The sequence below is a fragment of the Betta splendens genome, chromosome 13 (genome assembly GCF_900634795.4).
Source record: "Betta splendens chromosome 13, fBetSpl5.4, whole genome shotgun sequence".
In the NCBI taxonomy this organism is placed as follows: Eukaryota; Metazoa; Chordata; class Actinopteri; order Anabantiformes; family Osphronemidae; genus Betta; species Betta splendens.
In genome coordinates, this window is record NC_040893.2 from 14,591,834 (window position 1) to 14,610,142 (window position 18,309).

Below are 18,309 nucleotides of genomic sequence, written 5' to 3' on the forward strand. Positions count from 1 at the left end.
TCACAACACTGATCGGTAACTGTTGGGAGAAGAGAGAAAACACAGGAGATTAAATAATGGAAGCAGGATTAACAGTCTGTTTGTCCCACATGTTGGTAAATGAAGGGTTAGGAAGCAGGAACAACCTCAACTATGTGAATAGAAAGTAGAACCTGCCTTGGTCTTCTTCTGTCCTAACCTGGTATAGGTAGAACACTCATTCAGAGCCATCCCTGAGATTAAAGTGCAAACTTTAAAGTGCTCTGCAGCCTCTTTGTGGCTTTGATGGTAGAGAGTTGTACCAGTAAACACAAGACATACAGAAGATAAGCTAAAATAACAACCAAGAGAGAAAATGTCCTAAAACCTACTAACATCACGTGTCACAGTTTTTCCTCACAGCTAAACAGAGAAGGTTGGATGTGTGCTGTAATGATGCTCAGTGTGACCTTTACTGACCTCAGTCTCTCTAGTCCATAGTCGGGACTCTTCACTAGTTCATACAGTTGCTTAACATCTGAGTTTGACAGGTTGTTGTGATCCATCTCCAGTTGTCTCAGATACAAAGGGTTTGAGCTCAGGGCTGAGACCAGATGTCTACAACTGACCTCTGACAAACTGCAGTTTCTCAGCCTAAGAAAATAACAAAACTTCAGTATTCTGCTTGAATCCATTTAATAAATAAATGGATTAATGAATCAATGAAGAAAAACACTGTCTGACCTCAGAGTCTCTAGTTGAAAGGCTGGATTCTCCAGGAAAACACACAGCTGCTTCACTCCTGAATCCAGTAGGTGTGTGTTCGAGCTCAGATCTAGTTCTCTCAGATGAGACGGGTTGGACCTCAGAGCTAAGGCCAGACTGGAACAGTTGGTCTCTGTTAAACTGCACCTATTTAGTCTGAGTAAAGAGAAGTGAGCATTTAAACACCAGGTACCAGGTAAGTGTTTGTTCATGTGACCAATGACTCAGCTCCACCAACCAGAGACAACACAAACAAGGAGCATGTGCTGAATACCTGATCACCATTTATTGATAGACAAGGGGAACTAATAGAACAGCTGTGGTTTCAACGTAAGCAGAGGTTGAGTGTATGTTAAATAACCCATACTATCAACAACATTCATTTCACAGTCAAACATGTTCAACCTCAGAATCTCCAGTCGACAGTCTGGCCTCTCCAGGAAACCACATAGCTGCTCCACTGCTGAACCCTGCAGTTTGTTCTCACTCAGGTCCAGTTCTGTCAGATGGGACGGGTTGGACCTCAGAGCTGAGGCCAGAGAACCACAGCTGGTCTCTGTCAAGCTGCAGGAACTCAGTCTATATAAAAAATAAAACCTGGATCTTTAGAAGTGTTTTAGTTGAAGTGTTGGCTTCAGTACATGACTGGAAGACCTGTGTCTGTAGTTCAGCATCACCTTCACATGTAAATGATCTGAATATGGAATAAATTAGGGGTCTGACCTCAGAGTCTCCAGTCGACAGTCCGGACTCTGCAGGAAACCACACAGCTTCTTCATGTCTTGGTTCTGGATGCTGTTCTCGCTCAGATCCAGTCTTCTCAGATGTGACGGGTTGGACTTCAGAGCCAGAGAAACAAGGCTGATCTTTGGCAACACACAGCCTTTTAAACTATAGGAAAGGAGTTTAACATTAGGTTTATTATCTGGCCCCTTAGGACAGACCAGGACTCCTAACATACAGTCACAGGTTGTGTAAGTCTACACTCAGTCAAACACGCTTGGTTTTCTACAACTCATGATTCATTATTAAGGCTCCACCAGGTGCTGCAGATGACACAAGAGACACTGAGTTAGTTACTGGTCCCAGCTACACATGTAACCTAAACAACCATTTATGATGCATCATCTGGTCAGAGCAGGTGGAGGAATAATTATAACCATCAATAGGAAACATGCTGCTGATTCTAGAAATAGTGAGGCTGCAGAGTTGATGAACTACAACAAATGATCAACAGAAAGCTGAAGCATGAAGCCAACCTCAGAGTGTCCAGTCGACAGTCTGGACTCTCCAGGAAACCGCACAGCTGCTCCACTGCTGAATCCTGCAGCTTGTTCTCACTCAGGTCCAGTTCTGTCAGATGGGACGGGTTGGACCTCAGAGCCAAGACCAGAGAACCACAGCTGGTCTCTGACAAGCTGCATTTACTCAATCTGTGTTAATGACATGTGATCCCTTTAGTCAGATAGAAGCTTTAATGGACATCACTGGAGTTGAAAAACAACTGAACATTAACGATGGAGGTTAGAAACATCTATCCATCCATTTTATACAGCTTGTTCCCATTCAGGGTTGCGGGGGGGGGGTCGGGGGGTCGAACAGGTCGGCAGTCCATTGCAGGGTCACACAGAGACAAACAACCATTCACACACACACTCACACCTAAGGGCAATGTAAAGTAGCCAATTAACCTAAACACATTTCTTTGGAGCGTGGGAGGAAGTCGGAGTACCCGGAAAGAATCCACGCAGACACACGGACCGCCCCGGGAAATGAACCCAGGCCCTTCGAGCTGTAAGTGCCGCCCAGGTTAGAATCAGTAAATGTACAAATCATCACTGTCAAACTGCTGGTTTGGAACTAAACAATGAAACATGTCTGTGGTTAATACATTTGAAGCTTAACCTTATTCTGTTACGATATGAAGGACTAAACCGCTGAAGAAGAAAAAAGACCACAAACAATGATCAGTATAGTAAATATCAGCTTCACACCTCAGAGTTTTCAGTCGACAGTCTGGACTCTTCAGGAAACCACACAACTGCTCCACTGCTGAATCCTCCAGCTGGTTGTCACTCAGGTCCAGTTCTGTCAAATGGGACGGGTTGGACCTCAGAGCTGAGCCCAGAGAACCACAGCTGGTCTCTGTCAACCTGCATGACTTCAATCTAGATGAAACATAAAGATGTTACATTTCTCTTTGCTGGTCTGTTTATCAGTGGGTCCATAATGTCTCATACTGTATATTACAGGTTTACAGAACGTGTTCACCCAGTGAGGCCAGTATTCCACCTGCACACACTGTAATGGAAAAATTTTACCTTAGTGCTGTTTCTTATCCAACACACTCGTCATGTGCTGGTTAGGTGCAATACTGAACATTCTTACACAATCAAATAATCTCTTGTGCCCTGACGTACATTAAGTCTAAACATCTGATGTTCCATTTGACTGACTAATAATTTATGATTGATTATGTTTGTCTTTTACACCCGGACTCTGGCTCCATCCTATCTGACTCCCCACCAGACCCAAGGCTGGTAAAGCGAATGCATCTTGTCTTGGAAGCTCGGTATTCCTTCCTTTGGATAACAAGACATGACGATGCAGAAGTGAGAAAGCAAACATTCTCACTCACAGCTAGATAAAGTGGCGCAAACAATTCCATTGCTGCAGAGAGACATTCCACCAGAGCCAGAGAAAGGGGTTAAAAGGCAGAAGCAACTTGAGGATCGTGGGCTCTTTGCATCACACCTTCGTGGTGTGTGCACTGATCTCCCCAGCTGGTTTTTGGTTTGTTGATGTGCACGATCAACTTCCATGCTTTTTATTTGCTTTCCCCATTATTTTTATTTTCTTTAATATTTCAAGAAATCACACAAAAGGACAACTCTCTCTCATCTACTTCTTTATGGAAAATTTCCACCACACACACCCACTGAGGCCACAGGGCTCCACACTAACCTTAGACGTTGTAGTCGACGGTGTGGACTCTCCAGTCCAGCACAAAGTAGCTTCAATCCACAATCTGGCAGATTGTAGTTTCTACTCAGGTCCAGCTCTGTCAGATGTGAAGGATTGGACGTCAGAGCTGAGGCCACAACTTTACAATGAGTCACTGACAGTCCACAGCCAGAAAGTCTGTGACAATAAAAATAGACAAATAGAAGTCAGAAGATCATAAAAAAATAGAAAACCTGAGCAACTAGTGTCAATAACCAGGTTCCTTCAACAACAGAGTAAACTCACTGAGCCTTTCTGCAGTTCCTCACAGCTGGGATCAGTCTCAGTCGTCCCTCCCATGACGCGTTGTACTTCTTCAGGTCCAACTCCTCCAGAACCTCCTCTGACATCTGCAGCATGTAGGCCAGAGCTGAGCAGTGGATGGCAGAGAGTCTCTTCTCTGATATGTCCCCTGACTTCAGGAAGTCTTGGATCTGCTGATGGACTGAACGATCGTTCATCTCCATCAGACAGTGGAAGATGTTGATGCTTCTGTCTGGAGAGATTTGGTCATTGTTCATCTTCTTCAGGTTTCTGATGGTTCTCTCTATAACGGTTTGCTGAATGTTCTTCGTGTGACCCAGCAAACCTCCTAAGATTCTCTGGTTGGACTCCAGACAGAGGCCATGAAGGAAGCGAACGAACAGGTCGAGATGAGCACTTTGACTGTTCTGGGATTTGGTCATTGTTTCCATTAGAAAGACATCAAGGGAGAACATGGTGCATTCTTTTTCCAAGAAGTTGTCCAGAACCTGTGACGTCCTGTTGGTGTAGCAGTGGAAGATGTAGACGGCAGCCAGAAACTCCTGAACGCTCAGATGGACAAAGCAGTAGACAGTTTTCTCAATGATCACACTCTCTCTTCTGAAGATCTCTGTACAGATTCCTGAGTGAACCAAGGCCTCTGTGACGTCTAGACCACACTGCTCCAGGTCTTCTTGGTAGAACATGATGTTTGCTTTCTGCAGATGTTCCCACGCCAGCCCCCCCAGCTTCAGGAGAACTTCCCCATCAGCCTCCGTCAGCTCCTGTGGACTGGTCTCATGTCCCTCATGGTACTTGTTCCTCTTCCTCTTGGTCTGGACCAGCAGGAAGTGTGAGTACAGGTCTGTCAGGGTCTTGGGCAGCTCTCCTCTCTGCTCTGTAGTCAACATGTGCTCCAGAACCGTAGCAGTGATCCAGCAGAACACTGGGATCTGACACATGATGTGGAGGCTCCTGGACGTCCTGACGTGTGAGATGATTCTGCTGGACAGATCCTCTGTGGATCTCCTCCTGAAGTACTCGTCCTTCTGGGCGTTGGTGAAGCCACGTACTTCTGTGATCCTGTCCACACACGTAGGAGGGATCCGATGGGCCGCTGCGGGTCGGGAAGTGATCCAGACCAGAGCCGAGGGAAGCAGGTTCCCCTGGATGAGGTTGGTCAGCAGCACGTTGACCGATGACTTGTGTGTGACGTCAGACACCAGCTCCCTGTGGCTGAAGTCCAGTGAGAGTCTGCTTTCATCCAGGCCGTCAAAGATGAACAGAAGCTTGAGGACAGCGAGCTGCTCTGCTGGGACCTTCTGGAGCGTTGGATGGAAAACATGGAGCAGCGTGAGAAGACTGTGCTGCTGATCTCTGATCAGGTTCAGCTCCCTGAACGACAGAAGAACCAGAACACTGAGGTCTGGGTTTTCCCGGCCTTCAGCCCAGTCCAGAGTGAACTTCTGCACTGAGAAGCTTTTTCCAACGCCAGCGAAGCCATTGGTCAGAACCAGTCTGATGGGTCCGTGTGGGTCAGAGGAGGTTTTAAAGATGTCATGGACCTTGATGGGAGCCTCATGGAGGTTCTTCTTCTTGGAAGCCGTCTCCAGCTGCCTCACCTCATGTTGGGTGTTCACCTCTTTACTCTGTCCCTCAGTGATGTAGAGGTCAGTGTAGATGCTGGTGAGGAGGACTCCACTTCCTGTTTCACCTCCTTCACTCACACGTTCACATCTGCTCCTCAGACTGAGCTTATGTTGATCTAAAGTCCCCTGCAGAGCAACATCTGCTGGAAGAGAATCAGGGTCTAATGGACATTTTTAATATGGTTTTAGCTAAAGGAACAAAAGGTTTAGCTCAGCAATAACAATCATCATAATCATCATCAGCCACTTGTTCATTCTTACCTTGGACGGTGCTGGTCTTACTGGTTGGGTCTAGTTCAGCTCTTTTTCTTAATATTTCACTGCACTGGGGACAGTAGTGTTCTGATGGTCCAGACTGGTTCCAGTAGGAGCTGATGCACTGTCTGCAGAACCAGTGTCCACAGCTGCTCAAGACTGGATCCTTCAGTCTGTCCTCACACATAACACAGCAGGAGTTCTGCTGCCTGCAAAGACAAAAGATGACATGAGAAATAAAAAGTGACTCTGTCTAAACTTGTCTGGTGTTTCTTTAGCATTTCCATATGACACTGTGAGGGGGGTCGGCATCCTCTAACTACTCTGCTAACTCTAACCCATGTGGGCTGACCTGATGACGTCCTCTACTGAGCTGTAACTGGATGGGCTGAACGTGGGTGAGACTGCTGTATGAGAAACAGGTTTCTTACTTTGTGTCTGAGGGTCCAGGTTCATCACTGAATATTGGGGGTAGTTCTATTGACTGGTCACTCTTCAGAGACACACAGCTGGGAGCTGGAGACGCTGCTCTTCCCTCCTTCACACACTCACTCATCTTCTAGCCTTGTGTTTGTTTAAGAACCAGCAGCAACGACTGATGTCACACTAAAGGAATCAGGACAAACAGGCCTGACAGAGTCACATGATCAAAAGTGAAAAACAAAGTTCACGTCTTTTACTGTAATAGAACTGTGATAGTTATTGACAGATTTATTGTTACTCTTCAATCTGAACAGCATCGTTTATACATTTTCATGCCGTTTTTCACTAAAGATATTTTTCTTGTTTGAGCAGGATTCATCTACGACTGTAATAAACTGACTGAGACATGTTTACATTATGTTAATGTATGTTAACATACATTACAAAAAACACCAAAACACAACTTAACTCAACGTCTGAAAGGGTTAGGGTTAGAAGAGGAAAAGAGAATCATAAACGCTCACCTTTGCTCAGGTTTCTTGTTTTGTTCCATCGCTGTTTGAAATCTGAACAAACTGGCTTCGTACTTTCACTTTGTTCAGACATGCCTCCTCTTTGCTTTACAGGAAACAACAGCATGTGTGTTTGTCTGTAGTGAATAGATCCATCAGATCAGTGGAGTTCCTGTCTAAATCATCTCTTAACCTTCATTTTTCTCAGTTCATCTGCTGGATTATGGTTTAATTAGAAGTGTGAACGGTGAAAATGCTGAAATAATTCAAATCCACAGCAACTGCATAGTGGAAGCAGAGCTCTGTATTTGTGCTGAGGAAGGACCTGTCAGTCAGCTCTTCAGCCTGTTGGAGGTGAAGAGCTGGATCCAATCAGTAAACCCAAACTGAGGAGCAGCACACACCAACATCCTACAACTAAAGATAATGCTGCTGAACTAAAGACAGTGACTGCTTTTTCTTGTTTCCCTTTTTTTGGACGGCGAGTCTTATTCACCCGAGGGAGTATGGAGTTTACCTGCGCCGAGCTACCTAGCGACCTACAAAATTATTTTAAAATCCTCGCGGAGGATTACCGAGGGGCGATTAACCCGGAAAACCAGCGCAACGCCGTGGAGGTGGCAGTATGGACTCTGGAGGACGAGGACAGCGTGTTAGAGCGCCCCAGTGTTCGTCGCCTCTATGAGCGATTGTGTGCAAGACTCGAAGAGTTAAGCAGCGCGCTCTGCACCACACCAGACCCCACGCCGCCCGCTCGGATTACGCCAGCCCCGGGCGCACCGCCGATGGTTTCGGTTTCCTCCTCCCAGCCCCGTCGGACCGTCGTGTCTGCTCCTACCTGCCCAGCTCCATGTTTGCTCCGCTGGGAGGACTTCCTGCACTCATGCGGCCCCCCGTCTCCAGCCCAGCCGCGCGCTGTTCAGTCTCCAGTCCAGCCGCGAGCTGTTCAGCCTCCAGTCCAGCCGCGAGCTGTTCAGCCTCCAGTCCAGCCGCGAGCTGTTCAGCCTCCAGTCCAGCCGCGAGCTGTTCAGTCTCCAGTCCAGCCGCGAGCTGTTCAGTCTCCAGTCCAGCCGAGCCCAGTCCAGGTCCCAGTCCAGTCGAGTCTAGCCCAGGTTCCAGCCCAGTCGAGTCTAGTCCAGGTTCCGGCCCCGTCGAGTCACGTTCCAGTTCAGTCGAGTCACGTCCCAGTCCAGGTCCCAGTCCAGTCGAGCCCAGTCCAGTTCCCAGTCCAGGTCCCAGTCCAGTCGAGCCCAGTCCAGGTCCCAGTCCAGTCCAGTCGAGCCCAGTCCAGGTTTCAGCCCAGTTGAGTCTAGTCCAGGTTCCAGCCCCGTCCGGTCACGTTCAGGTCCAGTCGAGTCACGTTCCTGTCCCAGTCCAGTCCAATCACGCTCAGTCCTTGTCCCAGCCAGAGGGCACCGTCCGTCTGACGAGTGTTAGCCCCACCCAATCAGGCCCGACGTCTACTCCGTCGAGCTCGGCAGCTGTAAGCAGCCATGCCGGCTCCGGAGGGGACGCCGTCCCAGTTCCTGTTCCTGTCGGCCATGTTGAGGCCGTTCCTGTCGGCCATGTTGCGGCCGTTCCAGTCCCTGTTCCTGTTCCTGTCGGCCATGTTGAGGCCGTTCCTGTTTCTGTCGGCCTTGTTGAGGCCGTTCCTGTTTCTGTCGGCCTTGTTGAGGCCGTTCCTGTTCCTGACGGCCTTGTTGAGGCCGTTCCTGTTCCTGTCGGCCAAGTAGAGGCCGCTCCAGTTCCCGCTCCCGTCGGCCAAGTAGAGGCCGCTCCAGTTCCCGCTCCCGTCGGCCAAGTAGAGGCTGCTCCAGTTCCCGCTCCCGTCGGCCAAGTAGAGGCTGCTCCAGTTCCCGCTCCCGTCGGCCAAGTAGATGCCGCTCCAGTTCCCGTTCCCGTCGGCTAAGTAGAGGCCGCTCCGGTTCCCGTCGGCCAAGTAGAGGCCGCTCCGGTTCCCGTCGGCCAAGTAGAGGCCGCTCCGGTTCCCGTTCCCGTCGGCCAGGTAGAGGCCGCTCCGGTTCTCGTTCCCGTCGGCCAAGTAGAGGCCGGTGCGGTTCCGGTTCCCGTCGGCCAAGTAGAGGCCGCTCCGGTTCCGGTTCCCGTCGGCCAAGTAGAGGCCTCCAGGAGGAGGTCGCGCCGGCTGCAGCTCCTGCGGACCTCCAGGAGGAGGTCGCGCCTCCAGGAGGAGGTCGCGCCTGCTGCAGCTCCTGCGGACCTCCAGGAGATGGTCGCGCCTGCTGCCGCGGTTCCCGCCGACCTCCAGGAGGAGGTCGCGCCAGCTGGAATTGCTGCCGCGGTCCCCGCCGACCTCCAGGAGGAGGTCGCGCCAGCTGGAATCGATGCCGCGGTTCCCGGGGACCTCCAGGAGGAGGCCACGCCAGATGCAGTCCCTGCGCGCCTCCAGGAGGAGGTCGCGCCCGCCGCAGTCCCTGCGCGCCTCCAGGAGGAGGTCGCGCCAGCCGCAGTCCCTGCGCGCCTCCAGGAGGAGGTCGCGCCAGCCGCAGTCCCTGCGCGCCTCCTGGAGGGGGTCGCGCCAGCCGCAGTCCCTGCGCGCCTCCAGGAGGGGGTCGCGCCAGCCGCAGTCCCTGGGCGCCTCCAGGAGGGGGTCGTTCCCGTCGTAGTTCCTGCCGACCTCCAGGAGGGGGTCGTTCCCGTCGCAGCTCCCTCTGCGGTTCCTGGCGGCCCGGCCCCGGCCGCACCTGCATCGGTTCCTGGCGGCTCGGCCCCGGCCGCACCTGCATCGGTTCCTGGCGGCTCGGCTCCGGCTGCATCTGCTTCGGTTCCTGCCGGTCCGGCGCTGACCGCATCTGCTTCGGTTCCTGGCGGTCCGGCGCTGACCGCATCTGCTTCGGTTCCTGGCGGTCCGGCGCTGACCGTGTCTCCACGTCTGTTCTGCTCCTTGGTGCCGGCATTCCGCCGGCTGGTACCTCGTCGGCCTGATGGGTGGCCTCGCCTTTGGCGCATGCTGTGGCGAGGATGGCGCTGCCTCCTGCGTCGTCGGCCACCTCGGCTGTCTAGTTCCGGGGGCGACTCCCTGCCCGGGGTTTGCCGTTTCCTGCGGTGGCGATGGCGTTGCTTCTGCCGTGGCCGACCGTCGCGCCCCCTTGGCCTCCTGGAAGGTACAGTTTGGACTATTGTGGGGTTTTGTTTTGTCCCTCCTCCTGATGTCCTCCCTCCGCCCACCCTGCTTCAACGTCCGGCCGAGGGGTGGGATTCGGGCCCTCCTCCTGCGACCTCCCTCCACCCGCCCTGGGCGGGGGGGCTCGGTGGCGTCGTGGAAGACGCCATAGGGGGGGGGGGGTACTGTCATGTTTCACGCCATGTCTTGTTGTCACGCCACATCCTGTTTTATTTTGTTAAACTTCCTGTTCAGTCAGCTGTCACTTACCGGTTCCCAGTATCCACACCTGTTGTCAGTTAGTAATCAGCACCAGTATATAGCCCCACAGTTCACAGACTCATGTTGCCAGATTGTCGAGTTTCCTTGGTTCCCTACCTCCTACGTTTCATGTCTAGCCCCTCGTGTTTTGCTCCTGATTGCCTTGACCGTGTATCCTGCCTGAACTTGTTTGTACCGCCGCTCGTGAAAGAACCTGGACTAACCAACTGACCGTGAGTTTGCTTATCCCTTGTCTGTACCGTCACCGAGATCTTCCGTGTATCGACCCCGCCTGATTACTGGACTAGAGATTGCCTGCTCCTCTCTGTACTTTATTGCTGAGCCTTTTGTGTACGACCTGGACCGTCTGACCCTGCCTTGCCAAAATAAACCTGTATTTAACTATCATCGCGCCTCTGTGCTGTGCATGTGGGTCCGCCGCCTGCCCAAGTCTGACAAAATGAAGCTCAGTAGTGTAGTGTGTTGGGCCTCCACATGCCTTTTTGAGCTCCCTACAACGCCTGGGCAGGCTCCTGATGAGGTGGTGGATGGACTCCTGAGGGATCTCCTCCCAGACCTGGACTAAAGGACCCCGCCACCAGACAGTCTGTGATACAACGTGGTGTTGGTGGATAGAGTGAGACACGATGTCCCAGATGTGCTCCACTGGATTCAAGTCTGGGGAACAGGTGGGCCAGTCCATAGCATCAATGCCTTTGTCTTGCAGGAACCCTGCTTTTGCCTGAGCCCTGTCAGTACCTCAGCCTGTGCTGGATTTACTTGTGTTTGACCGCTGTCTGCCTGACCACGCTTTTGTCTGCTACTTTGGATTAAATGCAATTGAACCCTGTTACGTTAGAGTCCTGTCTCTCATGCTGTGCATGTGGGTCCTACAACTCTGCTCAGCCCGTGACAGTTTGAACCTGCTTTCATCTGTGAAGAAAACAAGTGCTGCTTCTGAAGTGGGCAGTTTTTTATTTCACAGAAATGTGATTGACCTCGAGTTACATTGTGTTGTTTAAGTGTTTTATTTTTTTGAACAGTGTACATGAAGTTATTCAACCTAAGATCAACTTTCATTATTCACCTATCTAATTCCAACTTGATTGTTTTGTTAAACAACAAACAAACTTAAGTAAAAACTGGAAAAAAGTGAAAGTGCCCAAAATAATGAAACAAAACATGTAAAATAGATTCTTTATATGAATAATAATAAAGATGTTTTGATTCAGACATGTGGCGGAAATTTCCCATAAAGAGGCAGATGAGAGAGTTGTCTTTTGTGTGATTTATTATAAAATAAAGGAAAATAAAAATAAAGGGGAAAGCAAATCAAAAACATGGATGTTAATTGTGCACATCAACAAGCCAAAAACCAGCTGGGGAGATCAGTGCACACACCACGAAGGTGTGATGCAAAGAGCCCACGATCCTCAAGTTGTTTCTGCTTCTGGTGGAATGTCTCTCTGCACCAATAGAATTGTTTGTGGCACCTTATCTCGCTGTGAGTAAGAATGTTTAAATTCTCACTTCTGCATCATCGTGTCTTGTTACACAAAGGAATAAACACCGAGCTTATAAATCAAGATGCATTCGCTTTACCAGCCTTGGGTCTGGTGGGGAGTCAGATAGGATGGAGACAGAGACAGAGTGTAAAAGACAAACACATATCATTAACTATTGGTCAGTCAAATGGAACATCAGATGTTTAAACTTGATGTACTGTAAGACAGGGCACAAGAGATTAGTTGTTTGTGTAGGAATGTTCAGTGTTGAACCTAACCAGCACATGACGACTCTGTTAGATTAGAAAAAGCACAAAGGCACAATTTCTCCATTACAGACACTAAACGTATTATTGGTTGTGATAATCTGAACCAGAGACAACTTCATAGATCTATATCCACTGATGTAGATGTTAACAGCAATGATTCTAGACAAAAGAAAATATTAGTGCTAACCTACACTGTGTCACTGTGTCATTAACTGTAATTACTTGTGGAGCTCAGAAGCGTCCCCTGAAAATGAGGATTAGCGTTTTGATGTCACACGGGGTTCAGGTGGTTTTATGTTCTTTGACCAGCTTCCTCAGTTGCACCTGTGGTTAACAGACGCCCTCTCCACCACCTAAAGCTCAGCCTGAACACTGCAGGGAATGAGTGGGAGGAGGAGTTTCACTGATCACTGACGTCACGCAAACCCTCAGGACTGGCAACTGTTAAGAAAGGACAGAAAATACAGAAGATTAATGAAAAGAAACAGGATTAACAGTCCTTTTGTTCCACATGTTGGTAAATGAGGTCAAGCAGGAACAACCTCAACTATGTGAATGATGACTAGAACCTGCCTAGACCTTCTTCTGTCCTAACCTGGTACAAGTAGAACACTCATTCAGAGCCATCCCTGAGATTTCAGTGCACACTTTAAAGTGCTCTGCAGCCTCTTTGTGGCTTTGATGGTAAAGAGTTGTACCAGTTAACACAGGACAGAGAAAAACTAAAATAACAACCAAGAGAGAAAATGTCCTAAAACCCACTAACATCACCACATGTCACAGTTTCTCCTCACAGCTAAACAGAGAAGGTTGGATGTGTGCTGTGATGCTCAGTGTGACCTTTACTGACCTCAGTCTCTTTAGTCCATAGTGAGGATTCTTCACTAGTTCAGACAGTTGTATTATATGTTCGTCCAGCAGGTTGTTGTGACACATCTCCAGTTCTCTCAGATAAGAAGGGTTTGACGTCAGAGCTGAGGCCAGAAGTTTACAGCTGACCTCTGACAAACTGCAGTGACTTAATCTGAGAAAAGAACATAACTTTGGCATTCTGCGTGAATCCATTTAATAAATAAATGGTTAAATCAATGAATAAAAACAGTGTCTGACTTCAGAATCTCCAGTCGACAGGCTGTTTTCTCCAGGAAAACACACAGCTGCTTCACTCCTGAATCCAGTAGGTGCGTGTTTGAGTTTAGATCCAGTTCTCTCAGATGAGACGGGTTGGACCTCAAAGCTAAGGCCAGACTGGAACAGTTGATCCCTGAGAGACTGCACCTTTTCAGTCTGAGTAAAGAGAAGGGAGCATTTAAACACCAGGTATTAGTACATGAAAAAAGGTTGTGCATGCGACCATGACTCAGCTCCACCAACTAGAGGCAACACAAACAAGGAGCATTTATCGATAGACAAGATGGATCTAATAGAACAGCTGTGGTTTCAACGTCAGCAGAGGTTGAGTTTATGTTAAATAACCCATAGCAGCGACAACATTCACTTCACAGTCATCTGGCAACAAACATTGAAAACGTGTCCAACCTCAGAGTCTCCAGTCGACAGTCTGGACTCTTCAGGAAACCACACAGTTGCTCCACTGCTGAAGCCTGCAGCTTGTTCTCACTCAGGTCCAGTTCTGTCAGATGGGACGGGTTGGACCTCAGAGCTGAGGCCAGAGAACCACAACTGGTCTCTGACAAGCTGCAGGAACTCAGTCTATAAAAAGAATAAAACCTGGATCTTTAGAAGTGTTATAGTTGAAGTGTTGGCTTGACTTGTGTTTGTAGTTTAGCCTTTGCGTGTCAATAATCTAAACATTTAACAAATTAAGGGTCTGACCTCAGAGTCTCCAGTCGACAGTCCGGACTCTGCAGGAAGCCACACAGCTTCTTCATGTCTTGGTTCTGGATGCTGTTCTCACTCAGATCCAGTCTTCTCAGATGTGACGGGTTGGACTTCAGAGCCAGAGAAACAAGGCTGATGTTTGACAACACACAGCCTTTTAAGCTGTAGGAAAGGAGTTTAACATTAGTTTTTTTATCTGGACCCTCAGGACGGACCAGGACTCCTGCTAACATACAGTCACAGGTTGTGTAAGTCTACACTCGGTCAAACACTGCAACTCATTTCATTTCTACAACTCATGATTCATTATTAAGGCTCCACCAACTGCTGCAGACGACACAATAAACAGACTCTGAGTTGGTGACTGGTCCCAGCTACATATGTGACCTAAACAACCATTTATGATGCATCATCTGGTCAGAGCAGGTGGAGGAATAATTATAACCACAAACAGAAAACAAGCTGCTGCTTCTAGAAATAGTGAGGCTGCAGAGTTGATGATCTACAAACATATGATCAACATGAAGCTGAAGCATGAAGCCAACCTCAGAGTCTCCAGTCGACAGTCTGGACTCTCCAGGAAACCACACAGCTGCTCCACTGCTGAATCCTGCAGCTGGTTGCTACTCAGGTCCAGTTCTGTCAGATGGGACGAGTTGGGCCTCAGAGCCGAGACCAGAGGACAGCTGGTCTCTGACAAGCTGCATTCACTCAATCTGTGTTAATGAAATGTGATCCCTTCAGTCAGAAAGAAGCTTTAATGGACCTTACTGGAGTTTAAAAAAGAAACACCTGAAACTAAAAGATGGAGGTTAAAAACAGTAAAATAACAGTGAAACAGTGACATGTCTCTAGCTTATATATTTTTTACCTTAACCTTGTTATGTTGCGATTAATGAACTAAACCACTGAAGAAAAAAACAGACTTTAGCACAAACAATGATCAATAAATATTAGCTTCGCATCCTCCTAATCAGAACAAAACTTGATAACTGGATCTGACCTCAGAGTCCTCAGTCGACAGTCTGGACTCTTCAGGAAACCACACAACTGCTCCACTGCTGAATCCTGCAGCTCGTTGTCACTCAGGTCCAGTTCTGTCAGATGGAACGGGTTGGACCTCAGAGCTGAGCCCAGAGAACCACAGCTGGTCTCTGACAACCTGCATGACCTCAATCTAGATGAAACATGAAGATTTTACATTTCTCTTTCTTGATCTGTTTATCAGTGGGTCCATAATGTCTCATACTGTATATTAAAGGTTTACAGAACGTGTTCACCCACTGAGACCACAGGGCTCCACACTAACCTTAGACGTTCTAGTCGACAGTTTGGACTCTCCAGTCCAGCACAAAGTAGCTTCACTCCACAATCTGGCAGGTTGTAGTTTCTACTCAGGTCCAGCTCTGTCAGATGTGAAGGGTTGGACATCAGAGCTGAGGCCACAACTTTACAATGAGTCTCTGACAGTCCACAGCCAGAAAGTCTGTGACGTTAAAATAGACAAATAGAAGTCAGAAGATCATAAAAAATAGAAAACCTGAGCAACTAGTGTCAATAACCAGGTTCCTTCTAACAACAGAGTAAACTCACTGAGCCTTTCTGCAGTTCCTCACAGCTGGGATCAGTCTCAGTCGTCCCTCCCATGACGCGTTGTACTTCTTCAGGTCCAACTCCTCCAGAACCTCCTCTGACATCTGCAGCATGTAGGCCAGAGCTGAGCAGTGGATGGCAGAGAGTCTCTTCTCTGATATGTCCCCTGACTTCAGGAAGCCTTGGATCTGCTGATGAACTGAACGATCGTTCATCTCCATCAGACAGTGGAAGATGTTGATGCTTCTGTCTGGAGAGATTTGGTCATTGTTCATCTTCTTCAGGTTTCTGATGGTTCTCTCTATGGCAGTTTGCTGTATGTTCTTCGTGTGACCCAGCAAACCTCCTAAGATTCTCTGGTTGGACTCCAGACAGAGGCCATGAAGGAAGCGAACGAACAGGTCGAGATGAGCACTTTGACTGTTCAGGGATTTGGTCATTGTTTCCATTAGAAAGACATCAAGGGAGAACATGGTGCATTCTTTTTCCAGGAAGTTCTCCAGAACCTCTGACGTCCTGTTGGTGAAGCAGTGGAAGATGTAGACGGCAGCCAGAAACTCCTGAACGCTCAGATGGACAAAGCAGTAGATTGTTTTCTGGAGGATCACAATCTCTTTCCTGAAGATCTCTGTACAGATTCCTGAGTGAACCAAGGCCTCTGTGGCGTCTAGACCACACTGCTCCAGGTCTTCTTGGTAGAACATGATGTTTCCTTTCTGCAGATGTTCCCACGCCAGCCTCCCCAGCTTCAGGAGAACTTCCCTGTCAGCCTCCGTGAGCTCCTGTGGACTCGTCTCATGTCCCTCATGGTACTTGTTCCTCTTCCTCTTGGTCTGGACCAGCAGGAAGTGTGAGTACAGGTCTGTCAGGGTCTTGGGCAGCTTTCCTCTCTGCTCTGTAGTCAACATGTGCTCCAGAACCGTAGCAGTGATCCAGCAGAACACTGGGATCTGACACATGATGTGGAGGCTCCTGGACTTCTTGACATGTGAGATGATTCTGTTGGACAGATCCTCTGTGGATCTCCTCCTGAAGTACTCGTCCTTCTGGGCGTCGGTGAAGCCTCGTACTTCTGTGACCCGGTCCACACACGTAGGAGGGATCTGATGGGCCGCTGCGGGTCGGGAAGTGATCCAGACCAGAGCCGAGGGAAGCAGGTTCCCCTGGATGAGGTTGGTCAGCAGCACGTTGACCGATGACTTGTGTGTGACGTCAAACACCAGCTCGCTGTGGCTGAAGTCCAGTGAGAGTCTGCTTTCATCCAGGCCGTCAAAGATGAACAGAAGCTTCAGGACAGCGAGCTGCTCTGCTGGGACCTTCTGGAGCGTTGGATGGAAAACATGAAGCAGCGTGAGAAGACTGTGCTGCTCATCTCTGATCAGGTTCAGCTCCCTGAACGACAGCAGAACCAGAACACTGATGTCTGGGATTTCCCGGCCCTCGGCCCAGTCCAGAGTGAACTTCTGCACTGAGAAGGTTTTTCCAACGCCAGCGACGCCGTTGGTCAGAACCAGTCTGATGGGTCCGTGTGGGTCAGAGGAGGCTTTAAAGATGTCATGGACCTTGATGGGAGCCTCATGGAGGTTCTTCTTCTTGGAAGCCGTCTCCAGCTGCCTCACCTCATGTTGGGTGTTCACCTCTTCACTCTGTCCCTCTGTGATGTAGAGGTCAGTGTAGATGCTGGTGAGGAGGACTCCACTTCCTGTTTCACCTCCTTCAGTCACACGTTCACATCTGCTCCTCAGATTGAGCTTATGTTGATCTAAAGTCCCCTGCAAAACAACATCTGCTGGAAGAGATTCAGGGTCTAATGGACATTTTTAATTGGGTTTTAGCTAAAGGAACAAAAGGTTTAGCTCAGCAATAACAATCATCATAATCATCATCAGCCACTTGTTCATTCTTACCTTGGACGGTGCTGGTCTGACTGGTTGGGTCTAGTTCAGCTCTTTTTCTTAATTTTTCACCGCACTGGGGACAGGAGTGTTCTGATGGTCCAGACTGGTTCCAGTAGGAGCTGAAGCACTGTCTGCAGAACCAGTGTCCACAGCTGCTAGAGACCGGATCCTTCAGTTTTTGCTCACACACAACACAGCAGGAGGGCTGCTGCCTGCAAAGACAAAAGATGACATGAGAAATAAAAAGTGACCCTGTCTAAATTTGTCTGGTGTTTCTTTAGCATTTCCATATGACACTGTGAGGGGGGTCGGCATCCTCTAACTACTTCTGCTAACTCTAACCCATGTGGGCTGACCTGATGACGTCCTCTACTGAGCTGTAACTGGATGGGCTGAACATGGGTGAGACTGTTGTACGAGAAGTGAGTTTCTTATTTTGTGTCTGAGGGTCCAGGTTCATCACTGAATCTTGGGGGGTATTCTCTTGACTGGTCACTCTTCAGAGACACACAGCTGGGAGCTGGAGACGCTACTCTTCCCTCCTTCACACACTCACTCATCTTTTAGCCTTGTGTTTGTTTAAGAACCAGCAGCAACGACTGATGTCGCACTAAAGGAATCAGGACAAACAGGCCTGACAGAGTCAATGATCAAAAGTGAAAAACAAAGTTCACGTCTTTTACTGTAATAGAACTGTGATAGTTATTGACAGATTTTTTGTTACTCTTCAATCTGAACAGCATCGTTCATACATTTTCATGGAGTTTTTCACTAAGGATATTTTTCTTGTTTGTGCAGAATTCATCTACGACTGTAATAAACTAATACAGACTGAGATATGTTTACATTATGTTAATGTATGTTAACATACATTACAAAAAACACCAAAACACAACTTAACTCAACGTCTGAAAGGGTTAGGGTTAGAAGAGGAAAAGAGAATCATAAATGCTCACCTTTGCTCAGGTTTCTTGTTTTGTTCCATCGCTGTTTGAAATCTGAACAAACTGGC

The 18,309-nt window shown here is 48.7% G+C and overlaps 2 protein-coding genes across 2 annotated transcripts; both read right to left on the reverse strand.

The window, feature by feature from the left end:
• Nucleotides 1–6,531, reverse strand: LOC114868253 (NACHT, LRR and PYD domains-containing protein 12-like). Its single transcript, XM_055514156.1, has 8 exons — nucleotides 6,305–6,531; nucleotides 5,841–6,082; nucleotides 3,973–5,758; nucleotides 3,688–3,864; nucleotides 1,983–2,156; nucleotides 1,447–1,614; nucleotides 1,120–1,302; nucleotides 1–19 (listed from the first exon to the last, which is right to left on the reverse strand). The coding sequence occupies exons 1-8, from the start codon at nucleotides 6,427–6,429 to the stop codon at nucleotides 1–3; spliced, it is 2,874 nt and encodes a 957-aa protein (XP_055370131.1). The 5' UTR covers nucleotides 6,430–6,531.
• Nucleotides 6,532–11,463: 4,932 nt separating this feature from the next.
• LOC129602942 (NACHT, LRR and PYD domains-containing protein 12-like) lies at nucleotides 11,464–17,926 on the reverse strand. The gene is made up of 11 exons (XM_055513801.1): nucleotides 17,733–17,926; nucleotides 17,307–17,509; nucleotides 15,400–17,206; nucleotides 15,116–15,292; nucleotides 14,810–14,983; nucleotides 14,352–14,522; nucleotides 13,801–13,968; nucleotides 13,504–13,677; nucleotides 13,075–13,251; nucleotides 12,815–12,988; nucleotides 11,464–12,405 (listed from the first exon to the last, which is right to left on the reverse strand). Exons 1-11 carry the CDS (start codon nucleotides 17,855–17,857, stop codon nucleotides 12,393–12,395), a joined length of 3,363 nt encoding a protein of 1,120 aa, XP_055369776.1. The 5' UTR covers nucleotides 17,858–17,926; the 3' UTR covers nucleotides 11,464–12,392.
• Nucleotides 17,927–18,309: the final 383 nt, after the last annotated feature.